Genomic DNA, 22556 nt, shown 5'->3' with positions numbered 1-22556 from the left:
AAGAGAGAAAGAGATTTTAGGATATTTAAATAAATGTAATACCTCTCTTTATTAATGCTCCACAAATGTTATTATTTTGCTCATCTAAGCTTTTGAAATCTATTAACAAACACTGAGTTTCAGTAAAATTCCTTGCAAGTAAAACAGTTTGTGTTGCCAGTTAATGGTGGAGCCATAGCTTGAAAAAATAGCATTATGACTGGCATCCTATATAAAAGAGGAGTACAATGAGAATTTTAAAAAATATACTCCTTTCACATTGGAGTTGTATGAAGGAGTACTAGTGAGCGATGATGAAATTTGCCTCAAGAGTTTGTTTTGCAGTCTTCTCCAGTGACAAAGTGATAGTGGTTACCAGAATTTAAAGTTCTACCATGTAAGACTTTGCTTTAATATGTTTGGTCTGGAGAAAGTTTAAAATAAATATAAAATGAAATTCTTACTTCATTATTAAAGAAAAATGTTTTGTAAAATACCTTTGAATACTTAACCTTAAGGAGAAAAATATTGACATTTCTTCTAACACAAACTGGTTTTAAAACATGCATCTAAGTTATTGAGTGAGTTAACCAGGCATAGTTACTTTATGTCAGTTAAAAAAAATGTGAGAAAATTGGTTATCTTCTAAAAATGATGTATTTTATTTTAGAAATGTTGATCTATAGAACTTCTTTTAAGCAGTAATTTCATAACATACCCAGTTGTCTATTATGGTCATTCCAAATTTTTTGATGATAACGCCAATTTATCTCATATAATGCTTACAATTCCTCCTCTCTATGGTAATGGGACATATAGCTAGCTTACTAAAAATGATGTCAAACAATCAAAATACCATTAATAGCAGTGGGATGGATTCAGAATAAATTCTTTGAATTGTTCTACTAAAATTATCATCTGATCCATCAAAAAATACATTTAAATCCCCCAGCTCTGAAAATAATAGTAAAATTAAAATTCTATATATGCATCAATATCTGGGGTACACACTGAGACCCTTCAGTGATGGTGGTGGATAGCCAGAGAATGGAAGACTGAAATAGGTCAAAAGAAATCATTATATTTTACATGATCTCTAAGAGATTTTCCCAGATGACGAGACTATATGGCCTTTTCAATACTGGGAACAAGGCAGAAGCTGTTTTTAAGTCCTGTCTTATTCCCAGGGTGGTCTAATGACCTTACAATGGATTAAAAAGGAAATTGGCCCACTTTAGGTACAAGTCTGATCCAGAGGGCCACCACAGGATGCAGGACAGGGTTTTCCTTTATAAAAATGACAGAGAAAGATAAATACCATATGATTTCACTTATATGCGGAATCTAAGAAACAAAAAGAACAAACTAATCAAAAACAGACTCACAAATATAGTGGGCAATTTGCTGATGGATGGAGGGGAGGGGATTTAAAGGGCTGGGAGAATGGGGTGAAGTGTTAAAAAAGTACAAATTAGTTATTGATAGATGGTCACAATGATGGGGAGCACAGCATAGGGAATGCATTTAGCATTAATATGTTAGCTAGATGGAGGGCTAGGGGAAGGAGGGAGCAATTGGCAGGGAGGGGCGGGGGGGATCGTTTTATGAACTATATAAATCTCTAACCAATGTACTGTATACTTGAAACTAATTAAAATAAATAAATAAATTTAATTTTTTTAAAAAAGGCAAAAAAAAAAAGAGACTATCTCTTTCTAGGTCTGTTTGTAAAATACAAAAGTGAAGGGAACAAAAATATCAGAATAGTTCATATTGCACTGCTCAGAGTGATTAGGAAAATTATGAGAACAAGGCAGCTTCTCGAGGACTTCACTTTAGAAGATTATCTTTCTAAAAATCTAGTCCAAAAGTGGTCAGAAATTACAAATCTATAGAGGCAGGTGACTAATATTATAAATTTGGGAAGACAAATGTGGAGGTGTCTGTTAAAATATGAAATTTTATAAAAAGATTTGGATGTAAAGAAGTTCACAAGACCTTTTTTTTGTTGTTCTTTGGCTAAACTGACTCAGGACTTTTAAACTTATTGATTTGGGAGGCTTCGGCAGTCTAACTCACACTTACATCTGCCATTTTTCTCCCACCATTGCTCTTGATGAGATAGACAATATAAAATCTTAAATATCAGCAGATTGCTATTCCACAATCCAAGTCTCATAAAGATGCATAATATAAAAACTGATATTTATGTGTGTATAGCTGTGTATATATATATATAAATAAATATATTTCATTTTAATTTTTTATTTTTTTAATTTACAGTTGACATACAATATTATATTAGCTTCAGGTGTACAAAATGGTGATTAGACATTTATATAACTTACAAAGTGATCATCAAAATAAATTTATTACCCATCTGACACCATACATAGTTATTACAATATTGACTATATTCCTTATGCTCAAGTTTACATCCCCACGATTATTTTGTAACTACTAATTTGTACTTCTTAATCCTTTTCCCTTTTTCACTTACCCTTCCTCCCAACCCTTCTCTCATCTGGCAAGCATCAAATGTTCTCTGTATCTATGAGTTTGTTTCTGTTTTGTTTCCTTGCTTATGTTCTTTAGATTCCACGTACACGTGAAATCATATGGTATTCGTCTTTCTCCATCTGACTTATTCCGCTCAGCACAATATCTTCTAGGTCTATCCATACTGTTGCAGATGGCAAGATGTAATTTTTTGTGGTTGAGTACTATCCCATTGTATATATGTACCACCTCTTTATCCATGAATCTATTGATGAGCACTAAGCTTATCTCCATATCTTGGTTATTGTAAATAATGCTGTGGTAAACATATGAGTTCTTATGTCCCTTTAAAGTAGTGTTTTGAGTTTGTTCAAATAAATACCCAGAAGTGGGATTACTGGGTCCTTCACTGTCTCTGTTATGGCTTTTGTTTGAAAGTCTAATTTTCTGGTATGAGTATTGCTATCCCAGGTTTGTTTGTTTGTTTGTTTGTTTCCATTTTCATGAAATATCTTTTTCCATCTCTTTACTTTCAGTCTGTGTGTATTTTTTAATCTGAAGTGAGTCTCTTATAGGCAGCTTATGAAAGGATCTTGTTTTTTTTATACATTTAACCACCCTCTCTTTTGATTGGAACATTTAGTCTATTTATATTTAAAGTAACTATGTTATGTGTATATTACTAGATATATATATATAGATATTTTCGCTTTATTATTTATATGTATTTTTTTCTTTTTTTCCTTTTTTTAAAGAAATTTGTCCAACATTTACTATAATACTGGCTTGATGGTGATGAACTCCTTTAGCTTTTTCTTATCTGGAAAGCTCTTTGTCTTTCGATTCTAAATGATGGCTTTGCTGGATAGAGTAATCTTGGTTGTAGGTCTTGGATTATCATCACTTGGAAGATTTTGTGTGAATCTCTTCTGGCTTGAAAAGTTTCTGTTGAGAAATCAACTGACAATCTTATGGGAGCTCCCTTATAGGTAAATAACTGCTTTTCTCTTGCTGCTTTTAAGATTCTCTTTTTGTATTTAACTTTTGGCACTTTAATTATGATGTGGACCTGATGGGTTCATCTTTTTGGGGATTCTCTGAACTTCTTGGGCTTGTATGTCTGTCTATTTCTTTCACCAGGTTAGGAAAGTTTTCTATCATTATTTATTCAAATAATTTTTAATTCCTTGCTTTCATTCTTCTCCTTTTGGTACCCCTATGATGAAAATGTTGGTATGCTTGATGTTGTCCCAGAGACCAGTTAAACTATCCTAATATGAAGAAATTCTTTTGTCTTGTTGCTATTCTGATTGGGTGTTTTCTCCTACCTTATCTTCTAAATTGCTGATTCAAATTTCTACTTTGTCTATTCTACCATTGATTCTCTTCAATGTATTCTTTATTTCAGTTATTGTATTAATTTCTGACTGGTTCTCTTTTATGTTTTCGATCTCCATTTTAATGTTTTTTATCTCTTTATTAAAGTCCTCACTGAGCTCATCTATTTTTTTTCTCCTAAGCTCATTGAGCATCCTTAGAACCAGTGTTTTGAACTGTGTATCTGGTAGATTACTTTCTCCATTTTTGTTGAGCTCTTTTTCTGAAGCTTTGTTCTGTTCTTTTGTTTGGGACATGTTTCTTTGTATCCCCATTTGGCTATCTCTCTGTATTTGTTTCTATATATTAGGAAGGGTTCCATGTCTCCTGGTCTCAGAAGAGTGTTTTTATGTAGTAGGTGTCCTGTTGGGCCCAGTAGCACAATCTTTTCTGGTCACCTGAACCAGGCACTCCAGATGTGTCTCTTTTATGGATTATGTGTGCCCTCCTGTTGAAGTTGAGCCTTTGTTACCGTTTGCACATCTTGCAGGAGGATATACTCTTGGGCTGATTGGTTATAAGGACTGGCTGGTGAGGCGTTGATCCTAAGGAGCAGGATTCACTTTAGCAGGGCTCTGGCGCCTGCCCAGTTTGCCCTTCAGGTGTGTCATCCTTGGATACAGGCCTGGGTGGTGCTATGGCTCCATAGAAACCTGCTACTGTACATGCCATGTCTGGGGCCTCCAGGGAGGGATCCAGCCTCAGGCCAAGTCAGCCGCAGCCTGTGCCCTGCCCGTGGTGACGCGAGTCACCAAGCAATCCACAGATGGCCATCACCAGCACTGGGCTTGGAGATGCCTCAAGAGACCAAGTCATGAATCGAGTTCAGCTTCTGATAGTGCCAAACTTGGAGTTGCTCAACAAGTGGTACAGGGCATGCTGAGGCAAGATGCTGCTTGTTTGGTTTTCATGCACCTTTGAGAGATTTTAGGAAAGATTTTAGGAATGAGCCAAGACAGGCTATTTCTATTGAAAAGCCACTTGACGTGTCTTGGGTTGGCCTACACGCTGGAGTTAGGTGGGATGGGGTCTCAGGGAATCACTAGTTGGGGCAACCAGTGTTAGCCAGGTTGATGGAGACTCAGATATGGCAGGGGCCTGCATCTGCATGCCTAGATGGGGGAAGGCTCAGCAAAGAAACTATGGATTCTATTAGCACTTCTATGTGGGAGAAAGCTGCTCCTTCAATCCTTACCCTGAAGCCAATTAAGTTCCTCTCTGTATGCTTCTGGTGCTTTTCGAGCAATTGCTCCAATGCTGAAGTTCAGAGCAAGTGAGTAGGTCAGTGAATAAGCCTGTGCATGGGTTTCTTAAAAGTAACATCTGCAACTCCAGCCACAGTTTGTCTCACTCAGCCACAATCTCCGCTGATTTTTATAGCCAGAATTATGGATGGGAACTTCTCTTTCTGGCACTGGAACCCTGGGCTCAGGATCACGGTGTGGAGCTGAGAGTCTTTGCTTCTCTGGGGGACCTCCTCAACCAAGATATCCCTCCCAGGTCTCAACCGCCACATTCAGGTGCGGAGACAGCTACCCTCACCACCACCCCCGTCTCTGTCCCTCTTACCAGTCTTGAGGTGCTGTCTTCTATGTGTCCTCAGTTGTAGGACATCTGTTCAGCTAGACTTCAGGTGACTCTCAAAAGTGGCAGTTTTGTAGTTTAGTTGTGATTTGAGAGGAAGCAAGCATAGTGTTCACCTACTCTACCATCTTTCCTCTGTCAAAACTGGTATATATTTTTGAGACGTCACCAACACATGTTTAGCAAATAATGTTTATTGAGAAGTATACTTAAGAAATGTTTCTAGAGAGATTAAAAAAAAACTTTTTTAATATAGGAAATTTCTAATATAAACAATGTAAATACAATAATATAATGAGACTATTTTCAACCACCACCTACAAAATGCAAGCACTATTCTAATTATTTAATAACAAGTACTTAAATGTCTAGAATCATTTTTAGAGAAAGGTAAAGAGATTGCTGCAGAGTTATGAAGGAAAGTAATCCTACAAATTCTTCTATTTTTTATTTGCCTTCAACTTTTGCTAGTCATTGCACCAATGCATTATATATGACATACATAGTTTGAAAAATGTAAGAAAAAATAAGAAATGTATATTTAAAAATAGCAAAGGTAGAATGGAATCTTAGGAAAAGAGAAGAGAGATAAAATGAAAGATAAGGAGAAAGGGAGAGAGGAAAAGAAGGAAAAATGGAGGGATAAAAAAGAAAGGAAGGGAAGGTGAAAGGAAGAAAGGAAAGAAGCAAGGAAAGAGGAAAAGAAGGAAGAAAAGAAGGAAGGAAGAAAGGAAGGTAGGTGTGTAGAATAAGTCCCAATATTTCAATACTCTCTCTTTACCTTTGGTTGCATCTCTGGTGTCGATGTATCTACTACACCCTTGTTCCCCAAAATATGGTTCAGGAGCCAGCGGCAGACTTTTAGGATCCATCTCATAACATATTTAAATTAGATCCATTTTAATAAGATCCAAGGTGATTAGTATGCATACTCCAGTTTTAGAAATGTTGCTCTAGATCACAAAGTAAAGTAATGACATGACAAAGAAGAAAAGGAAATTTTCTAACGCAAGACAGAACATGAAACAAGATTCAGTGAATTAACTGTACAATATTAAAAAAAACTTTCTATTGATTCTATAATAGTGTAACACATCAGTTATTTTATGAAGCTAGAAAGTAAAAATAGAGAAACTTTTAAGTATTATTTACTGTCTGGAGAGGAAGTGGTCAGCATAAAATATGGGAAAAGATATGATGATTCGCTCTTTTCAATGCTTTTTCCTCTTTCTTTTATGCCTTTGAGTAACCATATAAGATTCCACATAAACTAACATTGAAAGAAACAAATTATACTTTTGTTTACTATATTTGAATGATGCTCATTAAAATTTTGTTGTATACAATTGCTACCAGAATTATGTGTCCAAATACTATTACATTAAATGATACTTTTGTAAAGGAAGCGGAAATTGCTAAATAAAGTAGATGTGTGGGTTCTTAAAATGCAGCTGTTATTTAAATTAAACAATTACCAGAAATATTTTGGAATATTTTTTCATATATTTTAAAGCAATTATAAAAATAGTTTGTCAAGATTTAAATTTTCTTAACAATGCTATACTTAGCGATATGAACAAGAAAACATTAAACAGATTTATAGGAAAAAGTAGAAAACTAAAAATTGAGGCAACATTTTGTATAAATCTATGAAACATTGAAAAGTTAGAGTCTCAGAATTTTTTTAATGTAGCAAAGAATTCTAAATGCATCTGTACATATCCTAATATATTTTGACTAAAAATAATTTTATCTTTTACTTTAATATTTTTTTTTAACTAAGGTTGAAACTAATTTTCAAATGTAAAAATCTCAGAACGGACTTTGGTTAGCAAAAATGAGATATTTCATAAGACGCATGTTTATGGCAAATTTGTATCCTGTCTGATTTATAGTTAAAAGACAGAATTAAGACTTCTATACCCTTTCTACCTTCCCAAATGTTAGAGATTGTCCTTACTCTGAAAACTGATCATATTAGGTAAAATATTTTTTTGTGATAAAAATCTTAATTAGATAATTTTTTCTAATTTGTGAACACAATCATAAACATACATTTTCAAAAACAAGACAGAACATTTAGCTAGTTTTATCCTTTACTGATATTTATTTTATTTTTATTTAAAAAATCAATCAATAAGAAAATTATGCTTCTCTGGCAATAGATAAAACTCAATAGACCATGCAAATATATCTACCCATCAAATATATCAAATTCGATATTATTTAAAAGTTAAATCTTTGTGTAGAGCACAAAAATGGAGAAGCTGAGCTTACATTAATTTGTTGTCAACATATTTTAAAAATAAATTATTTAATATCTGGTAAAATAAAATATTTTATGTACTTTATGCAAAAGAACTCTTTCTGAAAATATCATTGTTCATTTTAAATGTAAGCATAAGAAAACATAATGGCTTTTCCCTGAACTATATTTAAGACCTTGTTACCATGATATCTTAACATTAGTCTGATTTTGATTTCTAATTTATTAAAATTGCCCTGTTCTTAGCTACTCTAGACTTGAGAAATTTCAAATTAAATGAAAATATTATTAAACCTCTTTTCTACAGACAACAAATAAACCCTAAATACATCATTTAATAATGAATCGGAATCGTGAAGTTTAAATTTAAGTATCAATAAGTGCATTCCCATTTTGAGGGAAGTATTTTCATTCAGATGACAGTTTTTCTTAATTTTTTTGACCAATAATGACAACTTTCACACCTTAGATATTATTTGGCAATTATGTTCACCTCACATTGTTCATGTTAAAGTTAGCTTGAATACATTGTACTTTCTTTTAGTCATAATCGGATAGTTGTGAATCTTCCCAACTGTGCTTGTGGTTCAGAGAATTATTCTTTAATAAAACTGAAATCTAAAGACGGGAGATTAATATTGGAAAATGGTCTGATTTTTCAAAGTAGAGTATAAAAAAAAAATCTTGCACTTGAATAAAAGTGCTATGCTCCACTCTATTATTTCTATATTTAACTTTTCAAATTTATTTTTGAAGTAGTCATTTTTTTATTCTGTCAGATTAAAATGATTAAATGTTAAACTAATCAATACTTGCTTAAAAAAAAAAATCGATAAACCTAGGGAGGATGTGCTTCCAATAGGAGACTCGAGTAAATGGAACCTGTTATATTTAAAAAGAGAATATCACAGAATTTTAAAGTTTATATTGTATTTTCAGATGTAAAATATTTAAAAGAAGAGGATGCAAATCGCAAGACTTTCACTGTCAGTAGCACACTGGACTTCCGAGTGGACCGGAGCGACGACGGCGTGGCGGTCATCTGCAGAGTAGACCACGAATCCCTCAATGCCACTCCTCAGGTGGCGATGCAGGTGCTAGAAATACACTGTAAGTAAACGTCCCTCCCTCCCTCCTCCTTTACCTTGGCATCAAATCTCTTCATCTACATTTGAAATCATTTCAAAATTATTTGAAGTTACAGAAAATGTGCGACAAAATCTGCGGCAAAATCTACAGCAAAATGAAGAAAAACTACCCTCAATAGTATTGATCATATTCAAAGGAAAGTAGTGCTTGCCTGCATATCATTATAAACAAGAACGAAAAATAAAGGATATATTTATAAAAATAAAGGGTATATAAAAAAGTTAAAACTCCTAATTATCTTCCGAATGGTGGTTTGATGTATGTGGGCATATGGGGTTGAGGGTGAGAAAGTGGTAATTCAGAATCAGAGAGAGTTGGGAATCTGAGAAGGACATTGATGAGTTTTATCGTATAAAATTAACTTTGTTACATGGAAAATGAAGCTTTCAATCTATGCTTTGAAATTTAGTCTATTTTTTCCTTCCCTATAAGTCTGTCTGATTTCAAGGGCATATCTATTATGTTTTCTTCATCAACATCATTATTATTTGCAAGTGATAAAAATAATATTAATTAGATGACACCAATAGACCAGAGGCAGTGCTAAACGTTTTGCTTGTATTGTTTCATTTCATATAATTCATGTTAGGGCATCAACATAACAACCTGACAAATAGTTGCTCTCTTTAACCACAGTTTACAGGTGAAAGCACCAAAAATTTAGAGGTTGATTTACTTGGCAGAGTCACACAGCTAGCAAATTGTGATTGTGGCATTTTTACTTGTTAGCAACGTCCTTGGGCTAGGCAATCTATAAATATTTATCAAAATGAAAGTGAATGAATTGAAATAAGATAATGTAGAAAGAAAAAAATGTAGAAAACGGGAAATGATATTTCCGAATTGGGTTGCTTGATCTTTTTTTTTAAATATTAGAGATTATTTCTTTGCTTTTGTGGTAAGTTGTAGCTTAAGTTTAGAATATATGTGAGATAAAATTACATTAAATCCTAAAATGTTAAATCTAAGTACTGGTCTTCTAGTATGCCTCATTACATTTTTTTTTTCCATTTATTTATTCAACAAGAACTTACTGAGAACCTATGATGTAACAGGCATTGTTTTGATCATTGATGTTATGTAAGTAACCAAAAAAGAACAACAACAAAACAAATCAAGCTTGTCTCCAAGTGTCAAAACCACCGCCACCACCACCAACAGAAACAAATTCCAGTTTTCTTATAGCATCTATTCTAGGCAGGAATGACAGAAAAGCAAAATAAATAAATAAAACATACAGCATGTTATGTGGCGAGTTCTATGGGAAAAGAATAAATCAGGGGTGGTGATAAGAAATGCAATTGGAGATGTGGGAATAAGGGTAAAAGAAAGTGTGTGTGTGTGTATGTGTGTGTGTGTGTGTGTGTGTTATAATATATGTGTGGAATATTACACATACACTTACACACAAAGAGAGGGAGGAGCAAGTATAAAGGCCGTGAGGTAGGAGCATACTTTATTGTTTCTGTTTCTAGGAAGAGCAAAGATATAAGTGAGACCAGAGGGAAGTGGACTATGAGAAAAGTAGAGAGGGGGTTATGAGAAAAGATCGAAGTACTGGATACTAGACTTTTCTTTTTTGATAGAGAAAATGTCGACCTGATTATGATTTTTAATTATTGCTCATTGTTTCCTAATTCTTAGTTTTCTAGTTATTAAAATTATAATTTTAAAAACTTTCAATTATATTACATTAGTTTCATTAAGTTTATTCTTGTTCTTATTGAAGCAGATTCAGAAACAAGCATATCTTAGAGCCCAAACTTAGATAATCTCCAAATTTTAACATTTATTTGCAATAAAACCTTGGGACAATTATTGAAACTCCTTAAGATTCGAATATAAGAAAGAGAAGCAAACTAGACAATTTAAGTCAAGTTCATGACATTTAATAAAATTTCAACTGATGTGTATCGCTGCCTTAGTTCAGGCTTTTATAAAAAACTGCCATAGACGGGGTGGCTTATAAAGAACAGAAGTTTATTTCTCATAGTTCTGGGGACTAGAAATCCAAGATCTAGTTTCAGGTGCATTCAGTATCTGGTGAAGACTTGTTTCCTCATTCATAGATGGCTATCATCTCTCTATGTCCACACATGACAGAAAGGGCTAAGGAGCTCTCTAGCCTCTCTTTTATAAGGGCACTAATCTCAATCATGACCTCCTTAGGCCCCACTTCCTAATATCACATTAGAGATTAAGTTTCAACATATGGATGTGAGGGAGACAAAAATATTCATTCTGTAGGACTTTCTCTTTTCTACTTATTTTATCAACTTATCTTTCAAAATATGGAAAGTTGTTGAGAGAATCCAGATCATCAGCATCTTAATTTAAACTTTTTTTCACTTACATATAAAGCCAAGTAAGATCGTTTAAAAATAATATTTGATTACTAATTTAACTGTAATTTTCAGCATATAATATAAGAAAATAATAAGAATTGAATCATAGGAATGTTGAAGAACACCAGCCAAAGATCATCAGATACCTACCAGTAGTCTAGAAGAAGTGGATTTATTTAGTGTGCTATCGCAAAGGAGAAGGCATACCAGATGAATCTCTGAGTGTGGGTAAGAAAGAGTTAGCAGTCTTGTTATTGTATTTGGGCTTATCTTGAATATTCTAAAGAGGGCTCTGGATTGGAGCTGTCTGAATTAGGGACAACCTAATAACGAATATGTTGGTAACTTTTACCTAGAAAGCAAAAACATTTGAGCAAGACTAGATTTGCTACCATACATATGCAGTAGTTAATGATGTTAATTTTTGTGGTTGCTGAATGTCCTGGTCTCCATCTTATTTCAGACCTGGTCATGGAATAGACTTGCCTTTGTTTTATTCCACTCCACAGTCACAGAGTGACTTCATCAGATTGTTGTTTAGATTCTAGAGAATCGTTGAAAATATTTCAGCTTAGCTGTCAGATGCCAATTGTCAGATGCCAAAGTCATTTTTACTTTCTTGGGAGTCCCAAATGAAACTATATATACTTCCCGGACATTGTTAGCCGTTCACCATATTTCTGTATGCATTATTAAGCAAACTTTATGGAGGAAGGCAATTGAATTACCTAATTTTTTAGAAAGTTTTACATGAAAAATGTTATACTTCTTGGCCAATTAAAAATAACAACTCATTCTATCATGGTTTAATATGTAAGTGGCTAGAAGGCAGAGACCAGATCTGTTTAAATTATTCTTCCTAGCATCTAGCATACCATCATTCAAGTATGTGAAGTTAATTAAAACTAACTAATGATAATGTTGAACGTTCCTTTAGGAATGCAGAACATTCCCCAGAGATGAAATGAGGAGTGGAGTGTAAAGAGAGGGCATCTAGCAATAGTCTGCATCTAAATTAGAGCAAATTGAGCAAATTGGGTATGGTCTTCATGAAGAATAGTGACAAAAGCATCTCCATAGTTGTTTCCAGAGACAGCAGATCATGGATCTACTTAGGTGCATATGCACAACATTCATGATGTAGAAATTTCCCCAGGTGCAAATAGAGAAAAATAGAAAGAACTGGAAAAGAAAGAAGGTGGTTAGTTTAGAATTTATGGGACATAAATTTAGGATTTCCACATTGTTTTACTACATTCTTATGGATAATTGCAAAGATTGGCCCAAATAGAGAAATATTTAGCATTTTGAACCCCCAGAACAAAAAAGATATTGTTTTCTGTGGCGAGTGACACATGTAAATTATATTCTTACATTAATGGAAAGTTATAACTACAACTGAAATTAAAATCCTGTGCTATTGTGGAAAAACAAGTTCAATGAGAAATAAAAAGTAAGTGATGACCACATAGTGTCAAGGAGCATAATGAAAAAAATGTCAAAAATAATTATATTTCTAGGGCTAATGTTTTAACTCTATAACCCTATGATATAGAGTTTAGAAGGACTCAGTCTATTAATTATATCACAGCAAAATTCATTTTTTAAATGAAATATTAATCATAAATTTTCAAATGCTATGATGGAAGAGTTTTTTTAACTTGAAATTTAAGAAAATGTAGACTTTTCACTGTGAACCCCAATGCCTGCAAATTTCACATAATAGGTAACAGCGTGCTTTGCACCTGAGCAGTGGAAGAAAACACTATAAATGGAAATTCTAATTCATCTTTCTGTTTTTATACAGCTCTCTTGGAAACAATAACTTTTTATTTGTTTAATTTTTAGAAGAACAGATTATAAGAGTCAGATTTTATTTAATTCTCAGTAAGAATAATGTATCTGCACTAACAGAAAAAGCTATGCACAAAACAGAAAAGATGAAAATAACTGAACATTTATTTTCTATATGTGACATTGACAAAATTACATTAAAAAAATCAATTGTAATTGAAAATAAAAAACGCAAGAGGCAGATTAGAACATTTTTTTCAGAATGAGTATTCTAAGAATACATTTAATACCATGGAATTGAACTGCCAATATGGTTAACTAAGAACCCAAATTTTAAGTGTGTGTGTGTATGTGTGGTAAAACACATTTTATATAGAATTCATCTATCACTCTTGTATAATCCTTCCACACCAGCACTGTCTAATAGAGCTTTTTACGGTGATTGAAACATTCTATATCTGTCCTAAAATAGTAGCTAATAGCTAGCCACATGTGGCTGGCTACTCAGCACTTGAAATATGGATCTTGTGACTAAGGAACTGTAGTTTAAATTTTATTTAATTTTGATTGATATATTTACATTTAAATAGCCACATGTGAAGAGTCATTACTATATTGAACACCAACATTCTAGATGACTTTATCATACTTTCACTTTCTTATGTCATTCTTTTTAGCATAGTTGGGGATAATCAATGAACTAAGAATGAGTGAATGGTGAAGTAATTCATAGAATGCCAAAGTAGACAAATTTTACATCACTCTATAATATATTATAATTCTATAATATATTTTAAATTTATTAAAGAGTTTGATGTTTTCATGTCATAATTGCAAGGCAGGATAATTGCATATCTATTTTTTAAAATAAAATTATTCTTTGTATTTTTTTGGAGCACCTCTAATTAAAAATAAAAATCATAAAATATATTTTTTAAAAAACAGAAGTTTCAAAAAGAAACTCAAAAACTTAAATTGAGGTCATTGGACTCTAATGTTATATTAAAAATTAGCCTTGCATTTTTTTTTTTAGGAGGGAACATTTTATTTATATTTTTAAGAATAATGCTGGTGATTTAAGAAATTATTACAGAACTATAGAAAGTTTTATTCTGCCCTCTGAAATACCTTTTCAGTTTTCTTTTGTGATACCTAAGATTTTGTAATTTGTGATTTAGTTTTGGATTCAAATCTAGAATGCTGACACACTGGTGGGTGGCGATCGAAGTCCATCAATTCTTTGAGGCGGTATGTAAGCTGTGCCTGTATATATGGATGGGCTCTGCTTTTACAAGACTACACAATGTTTGGTGTCCAAATACAGGCTCACAATCTCTGGGATGAAATATAAACTTTTAAGCAAAATATATTTAGAATACGACATGACCTTGAAAATCAATATTGCATTTTTTTTTTAAGTTCAAATTCTGAAGTTAGATAGGTCTAGTTTAGAACTCAAGCTCCTTTTTATGACTTCATGCTAGTCACTTTAAGCCTTAATTTCTTCACCTGGAACAGATATCTGCTTCATATTTTGTGTAAGGATTAAATCAGGTAATGTATTACAAGTGTTGGCTTTTTATCATTATCATTATTATTATTAAGAAAGTAATATATTATTCCTTAAGAAGCAAAGATATTTAGCAAATACTTTTCTATAAGTCCTATGCATTGTGAAGGAGAATGAGAAAGCTTAAAAATACAAACAGGGAACCTGTGAAATAGGTAAAAAGTGTAAAAAGACATTGTTTTCTTTGTGATTTTATAAAACTTGAATCTGGTGATATCAGGAAAATAAAAACAATTTTTAAAAGTTTTTTTTTTTCATTAATAAAAGCTAAAAATAAAATGTCCTCATCCTAAAGGAGAAATTTCATGGAAACTACCTACTATAATTATGCAATTACTGTTTTATTTGACTTTTCTCAATTTAAGTATGTTTTAAAATATGCCATTAAATTTAAGAATTATTTTTGTAATTACTTTTTTATTATTATTGTGATGATGATGATGATGATGATGATGACTGAATGATGATGCTGATTTTGGACTTTCTCATATTTACCAAAATGACATGTAAAAGGGGCCATTTGAAAGATTAGTATTGCATGAAATAAAAAAAGAAACACCTGTTAATTGACTAATTGACTAACAGGAAATGAGATAAAAACTTTCACATCAAGTTGTATAGTTTTATGTTGTTATCACATTTGACTTAACCTATGCATTGTCTATTATTGTCGTATGTTTTTGTTAAATAAACATTGAATACTTAGGCTATCCCATGGCAGATTTGTAAAACCTAAAACAACTTTGTATTAATATGTTCATTTCATTGTTTATTATTTTTTCAATTTTTATTTTTCAATTAAGGTTGGCATTTAATATTATTTTATATTAGTTTTGGGTGTATTATATAAATGTCTAACAGCACCCTGGTTAGACATTTATATAATTCACAAATGTCTAACAGCACTCTGGTTAGACATTTATATAATTTATAAAGTGATCTACCTGGCACTATACATAGTTATAATATTACTGACTATATTTCCTATGCTATACTTTACATACCTGTGTTTACTATATTTTTTATTTAGGTATGTAAGTATAGTTGGTATACAATCTTATATTGCTTATATTAGTTTCAGGTGTACAATATGAATTGACATTTTTATACCCTACAATGTGATCACTCCACCAATTCTAGTGATCACCTGTCACAAACTCTTCGCAACATTATTGACTATATTCTCTTTCCCCTTTCCACACATCTCCCTACCTTCTCCCATTCCTTTGCTTTCTTTGTAACCATTCCTTTCCTCTCTTCTTTTTGTATCTCCACAAGCAACCTATTTCATGAATGTTTCTTTAAAATATCATCAAAAATATAAACAGCTTGAAAAAGTTTAGAAACACAATGAATTCTGATTTCTTATTGTGTCCTTTAAATAATGCTATCAAGGCTTTTTATTTTTTTAATGCGCTTTCTGAAGTGTTAAAATGTCCTATCTAGTGATGAAATTTGACAAGTAACCTTCTTGATGGCTTTTCCTAAGTACTCCATCTCCAGTGTTGAAGCTATCGACTAGTTGAATTTCTGTCTTCTCTCCAAAGCACAACTAACTCTATCAACATTATCAAATCAAAATTGCATTTTATGTCACCATATCAGGTCAATAGTACAGGAGAGTTTTCTTTGATAAAATTCTAAATTTTATTTATTTCATTGTTTTAATTATAAATTTATAAATTAAAAAATATCTTTATTGCTAAATATTTTATAGTTATTCTAATAACTAGAATAAAATATTTGAGACTTTTTTTTCATTTTTTATGGTGATATTGATTAATGAAATGCAGTAAGTTTCAGGCATACAATTCAACAGTAAGGAACATATATACATTACATTGTGTGTTCACCACCCATAGTTAGATTTCTTTCTGCATTACATATTTGACCCCTTTTATTCCATCTACTTCCCCACTACCACCTACCCTCTGGTAACCACTAGTCTATTGTCCACGTTCATGAGTCTCTGCTTGTTTGCCCTGTTCATTTACTTTGAGGTTTATATCCCACATATAAGAAACAATTATTTTAAACTAAAATTAAGTAAAAAAATAAATGGAATATAAAGAAAATGCATTTAAAATAATGTACTACAGAACTACAATTATTGAAATTTATAAATTTGAATATAAACAAAAAATATGGAAGCATTTATTACATATATTTTTACTGCTACCTTTTCTTCTCCACAAGATCTCTCTATGGCTAAGCTTTATAATAGAAACGTTTTGTTTTTAATTGCTCCCTGATTCATTCAGTTTTACATACAGCTAAATATCTTTCTAAAACTTGATTCTGAGCCTTATACTCACTTAATGAAAAACTTAAAATGGTTTCTTATTGCCTTTAACTTAATGTTCAAATTCTTCAGCTTGACATTCAAGGCTTTGAAAACATAACCCCTATAATGCTGCTGTCAGCATTTAAGATAAGGTGCCCTACACTTTATAGTATTTCTAGATGCCTCCTAAATAGCACATATTCTTCTCTACATCAATCCTTTGTTCAACTCTTTCTTGAAAGCCCTCCTTTTTTTTCCCTTTAGAAAAACTGCTGTTCAAATACTATGTTTTCTACAAGTTTTTAAGTGACACTTCTCTAGGTAACTTTCTTTGTTTCTTACACAAATGCATAATCTCTTTCTAAATAATTGCCATAATACTTCATCAGAGCACTATATTGCTTATATTTTTAAACTTTGCATTAGTTTGAATGATATATAATTTTCTTCTTATGGGAACAAAATTCATATGGGTATATAGTACTTGAATAATAGTAGTAATGTGTCTTGTACACACATTAATTTATATATATATATTATATTTATATTATATATATATCTGTTGAATAAATAAATGATCACCACAAAAGTAATGTTTCACTAGAATTAACAAGAATTTAACAATGTCAAAAAAAAAAGTACCTGATGGTTTTGAGCATTATGTAAAGAATGTTGTGAGTTAAAAGGAAAATGAGATTAGAGTTTAACTGCCAAATTACAAACAGGGAAAATAGATTGGACATCTTAGAAAAGGTCAGTTTTATACAGAGAAAATGAAGAGAAGATAGTGCTGCAGATGAAATAGTTTTGATTGACTTTTAGTGTATAAACCCATTACTCCTAATAAAAAGTGGTACATCTTGAAGTGCAGATCGCGTTTAGTTTATAGCTTTTTATTTCAGAAAAGTATCATAATGGCCTTAGAGTATTCAACATTTCCTCATTACATATGTAAACTAAGATATGAGAAAAGATCAAGCACCCCATATAAATTGAACATAATTTTACAGTTCTCTAATACTTGTCAATTTCTTGTAACAAGGAAGAGATAGATAGGTGATGTATAGAGTGAATGTAAATATTTCAGAGGAGGGCACTAGTGACTTTTGGGGCTAGATATTCTTTGTTGTGCAGAGGCTGTCTTGTGCATTGTAGGATGTTTAGAAGCATTCCTGGCCTCTTCTCACTAAATGTCAGTGGTATTCTCTCTACCTCTCTTCAAAACTATAACAACCAAACATGTCTCCAGACACTGCCAGATATTCTTGGGAGGAAAAATTTACCCAGTTGATGACCACTATTTTAGAGTAAACTCCAAAACGACTTCACAAAGATGAATTGTTACATAATATTAGTGTTAATGTAAGTATTAAGAGCTCTTCATAACTTTGATAAATAAATTCTTTTGTTCAGAAACCTTTATGCAAGAAGATTGCTATAAGGCAAAGAATCACAACTCTTTCATCTGCAAAATACTTAAACATTTCAAAATTTCCCTTGATACAAATTTGCCATGGGGATATTTCGTGTTAGTCATAGTGACAGGTATATATCCATGAGAAGGATATACTGTAATGAATAAGATAAGGGATTATATTTTATTTTTAAATATATTTTCAGTTTTATTGAGATATAATTGACATATAATCTTATATTAGTTTAAGGTATACAACATACTGATTTGTTATATGTGTATATTGCAAAACGATTACCATAATGTTCATAAAATGCATTACTTCATATACCTACATTTTTTTTCTTGTGATGGAAACTTTTAAGATCTACTCTCTTAGCAACTTTAAATATACAATACAGTATTATTAACTATAGTTACCATGCTGTATAGAATCTCCCCAGAACTTACTAATCTTATAACTGGAAGTTTGTACCTTTTAACTACTTTCACCCAAAATAATATTTTCATCTGTCAAAGAGGAAAAAGATATGAGAGGGAGATGTGAGAGTGTTAAAAAAAAAAAGAAGAAGAAGAAGAAGAAGAAAAGAAAAAGAAAAAGATGTGCAGATGGACTGATGTGCAGACAACTTATGCATAGAAGTCAGTAACATTGCCAGGTAGGTTGTACAACTTCCAGATTCTATAGATACAAAGGAAAATCTTGGGCCAGGTTCCAATTCATCCAGATGGAGAAAGAGTTGATTTTGAAGAACAACAGAGGACACCGAACATACTACAAAGCACCAATCCATAGCGTAGTCTAATAGAGAACAGAAAACATCAATTTACTGAAATGTGATTAAGATCAGGGGAGAGAAGATCAAACTGCCTAAAGTGATTTATGTTTGTGTAACTGTATTAAGAAACTTCTGTGAGCCTCAACTTCACATTCTATAATAGGTCAACAACAGAACTTTCCTTGTATGCTGTATAAAGTAATTCAATAAGCCAATGTATATAGAGAATTTATAAAAATTTATATTACTTATCAAGTATTTGATCAATGTTTTACTATTATTTTAAAAAAGCTATGACAAATAAATTTGATTTTATAACACATTTGTGGTTCTAACTAGTAGTTGGGGAAAAAATTACAAAAAGCCATTACTTATTCATTTATTCAACAAAAATTTACTTCAGTACGAGGAAATATTCCACAACCAAGGATAAACCAAGGAACAATATAAAGATCATCTCTGCTCTAAGGAGCTAGCTTTCCTAAGCTTATAGAAAACACTCAGCAACACCATTTGTGAAAACACTTGAGCTTTAGGTGTTACACTGTACAATGTTATAATGTTACAATGTAACAATTCTAGTGAAATAGAAATAGGTAATAGTACAGTACCTTGCATGTTTTAGGATCTATGTAAAGTTTAGTAGATAAATCATTAAGAAATATTCGTATAAAATTCTTTTGTGGACAAATAAAATTATCAGGATAGCATTTTCCTTTCAACCAAAGATCCACATAATGCCATAAGCAATGTAAATGATTACTACTTTACATTAAAGCTCTTTGTTTACTCAATATATTATATAATTTGGAATGATGCAGTAAGCTAATATTAGATGTTAGGTTATAGTTGCTTCTCTTATTTATCAATTTGGTTATCATTTATAACATGTTAGACCTTACTTTTATATAACCTTAAATTCCAGTGGTATTGCTTTGACTACAGAAGAGATAAGGGTTTTTTGTTTGATCTGATAAAACATTTGATTTAAAACATTTTTATTTATCTACAAAACTCTTAATGATGGATAAATGTTTTTGAACCACTAACACTAAATGCTTTAAGAGCTTGTGCTTTCAAAATTGTCCATCGAATGATTTAATAGTAGCTTCACCACAGCTCTTTTCTCTTTTCTAAAATCGTTAAGGATATAGACAATCCATTCCACTGGATCAATATCATTACTTTGATTCAGATCTTGAATCATTCAAATAGAACAGGAGATATCTTTACTTTCTAACTTCATAAAGCTTTTAAAATTTTGAGTAAGAAAAGAACAATATTTGTCTATTAATCTATCTCTTGATAGCAATTGGGCTTCTTTCTAAATTTGTCAGATAAATAAAAAAATAATACTTAAGAAAAAAAGTTTTACATATTAATAATTTTTTAGCATTACAATTTTATTTGGGCTTTTGAAACCTAAAGACCGTCAGCTTAATCACTGTACCTATTCCCTTCTTTTAATTAATTTTATTATATATTTTTTATTTTTCAGTTATGGTTAGCATACATTATTATATTACTTTCAGGTGTACAACATAGTGATTAGACATCTATATAACTGACAAAATGGTCACCCCAATAAATCTAGTACCTCTCTGACGTCATACATAGTTATTAATATATCACTGATTATATTTCTAATGCTATACTTTATATCTCCATGACTACCAATTTATATTTCTTTTTTTTTCTATTTCTATTTATTTGAATTTTTAAAAATACTTGTTTTTCAGGGATCTCTGTTATATCAACTCTAGGAAAACAGTCATATCTCTTAAACTTTAGTAGCAGGGCTAGATAAAGGAGAAATTGATTAATTTACAGTGAGATAATTAAATTTTTTTTTCCTTGGTCTTATTTTACATTTTGCAATATTTCAGTCATTCAAAAAAGTACAGAGAATAATATAATAAATACCTATGTATCTACCACCCACATCTGTTAACATTCTGGGATATCTAGTACATATCTCATGTTCAAAACATTAAGATATAATTTGAAGCCCCACTTAACTGCCTGTTTTCTGATTTCCCTTCTTCCCTAGAGATGGTCACTCTTCTGAGTGAGCAAGAATTCTATCTTTCTGTTTATTTTTTTACTTTTTATTATTATGCATTTCTAACTTTTTCTTTACTTTTCCTCTTTATTATTTATTGCTTGACTGCATATTTTTTCCTAATACATATATAGTTATTCCTTATATTTTTCCTAAATCAAGGAAGGATCTTAACTTTACCTCCTTCCTCCTCCTCCACTAATAATCTATTATTATTCACAAGTATTTTAGTTTCATCTTTTTTAGCCTCTAAATTGGTTATTTTTTTACATTACAATCAGTAGTTAATTAAATTTGCCAATATATTTTACTATTTTTTTTAATTTAATTTTCTTATTAGTTTCAACTATACAGTACATTGGTTAGACATTTACATAGTTTATAAAGCGATCCCCCTGATTGCTCTTTCTCTCTTCTGGCTCTCCACCTAGCCATTGCATTAATGCTAACTGAGTCTGTTTTTGATTAGTTTGTTCTTTTTCGATCATTAGATTCTGCATATAAGTGAAATCATATGGTATTTATCTTTCTCTGTCTGATTTATTTCACTCAGCATAATAACCTCTAAGTCCATCCATGTTGTTACAAATGGTAGGATTTCATTTTTTTTTAATGGCTGAGTAATATTCCATTGTATTGGAATATTACTTTATCCAATCATCTGTTGATGGGCATTTAGGTTGCTTCCATATTTTGGCTATTGTAAATTGTGCTGCCATGAATATCGGGGTGCATAGATCTTTACCAATTGTTTTGGTTTTCTTTGGCTAAATATCCAGAAGTGCAATTACTGGGTCAAAAAATACATTTTTAATTTTTTTGAGAAAACTTCATGCAATTTTCCATAACTGCTATAACAATTTGCAATCTCACCAACAATGTATGAGGTTTCCCTTTTCTCCACATCCTCACCAGCACTTGTTGTTCTTTGATTTATTGATGATAACCATTCTGACATGTGTCTGATATCTCATTGTGATTTTAATTTGCATTTCTCTGATGATTAGTAACCTTGAGCATCTTTTTATATGTCTATTGTCCATCTGTATTTCCTCTTTGAAAAAAATATCTGTTCAGGTCTTCTGCCCATTTTTTAATTGGATTGTTTTGTTGTTGTTGTTGTTGTTGAGTTGTATGAGTTCTTTATATATTTTGGATATTAACCTCTTATCAGACGTATCATCAGAGAATTTTTTCTCCCAATCATCAGTTATCTTTTTGTTTTGTTGATGGTTTCCTTTGCTGTACAGAACTTTTTAGTTTGATGTAGTCCCATTTGTTTATTTTTTCTTTTGTTTCCCTTTCCCAAGGAGATATATCTGAAAAGAAATTACTGTTAGCAATACCAGAGAATTTACTATCTTTTCTTTTTGAAATTTTATGGTTTCAGGTCTTACATTTAAGTCTGTAATTCATTTTGAGTCTATTCTTATATACGGTGTAAGAAGGTGGTC

At 31.6% G+C, this 22556-nt stretch overlaps 1 protein-coding gene across 2 annotated transcripts in view; it reads left to right on the top strand.

Annotated features, from left to right (window-relative positions):
- The window catches only part of CADM2 (cell adhesion molecule 2), a 982117-nt gene that overhangs the window by 831714 nt on the left and 127847 nt on the right, over positions 1 to 22556 (top strand). For both annotated transcript variants that reach the window (XM_039878270.1, XM_039878269.1), the window contains exon 5: positions 8645 to 8815. In XM_039878270.1, coding sequence (XP_039734204.1) covers positions 8645 to 8815 — 171 coding nt within the window. The remainder of the gene's footprint in view (positions 1 to 8644; positions 8816 to 22556) is intronic.

The sequence above is a fragment of the Pteropus medius genome, unplaced genomic scaffold (assembly GCF_902729225.1).
Source record: "Pteropus medius unplaced genomic scaffold, Ma_sr-lr_union100, whole genome shotgun sequence".
NCBI lineage: Eukaryota > Metazoa > Chordata > Mammalia > Chiroptera > Pteropodidae > Pteropus > Pteropus medius.
Note: the sequence above shows the minus strand (reverse complement) of the source record. Positions and strands in the feature narration are given on the sequence as shown.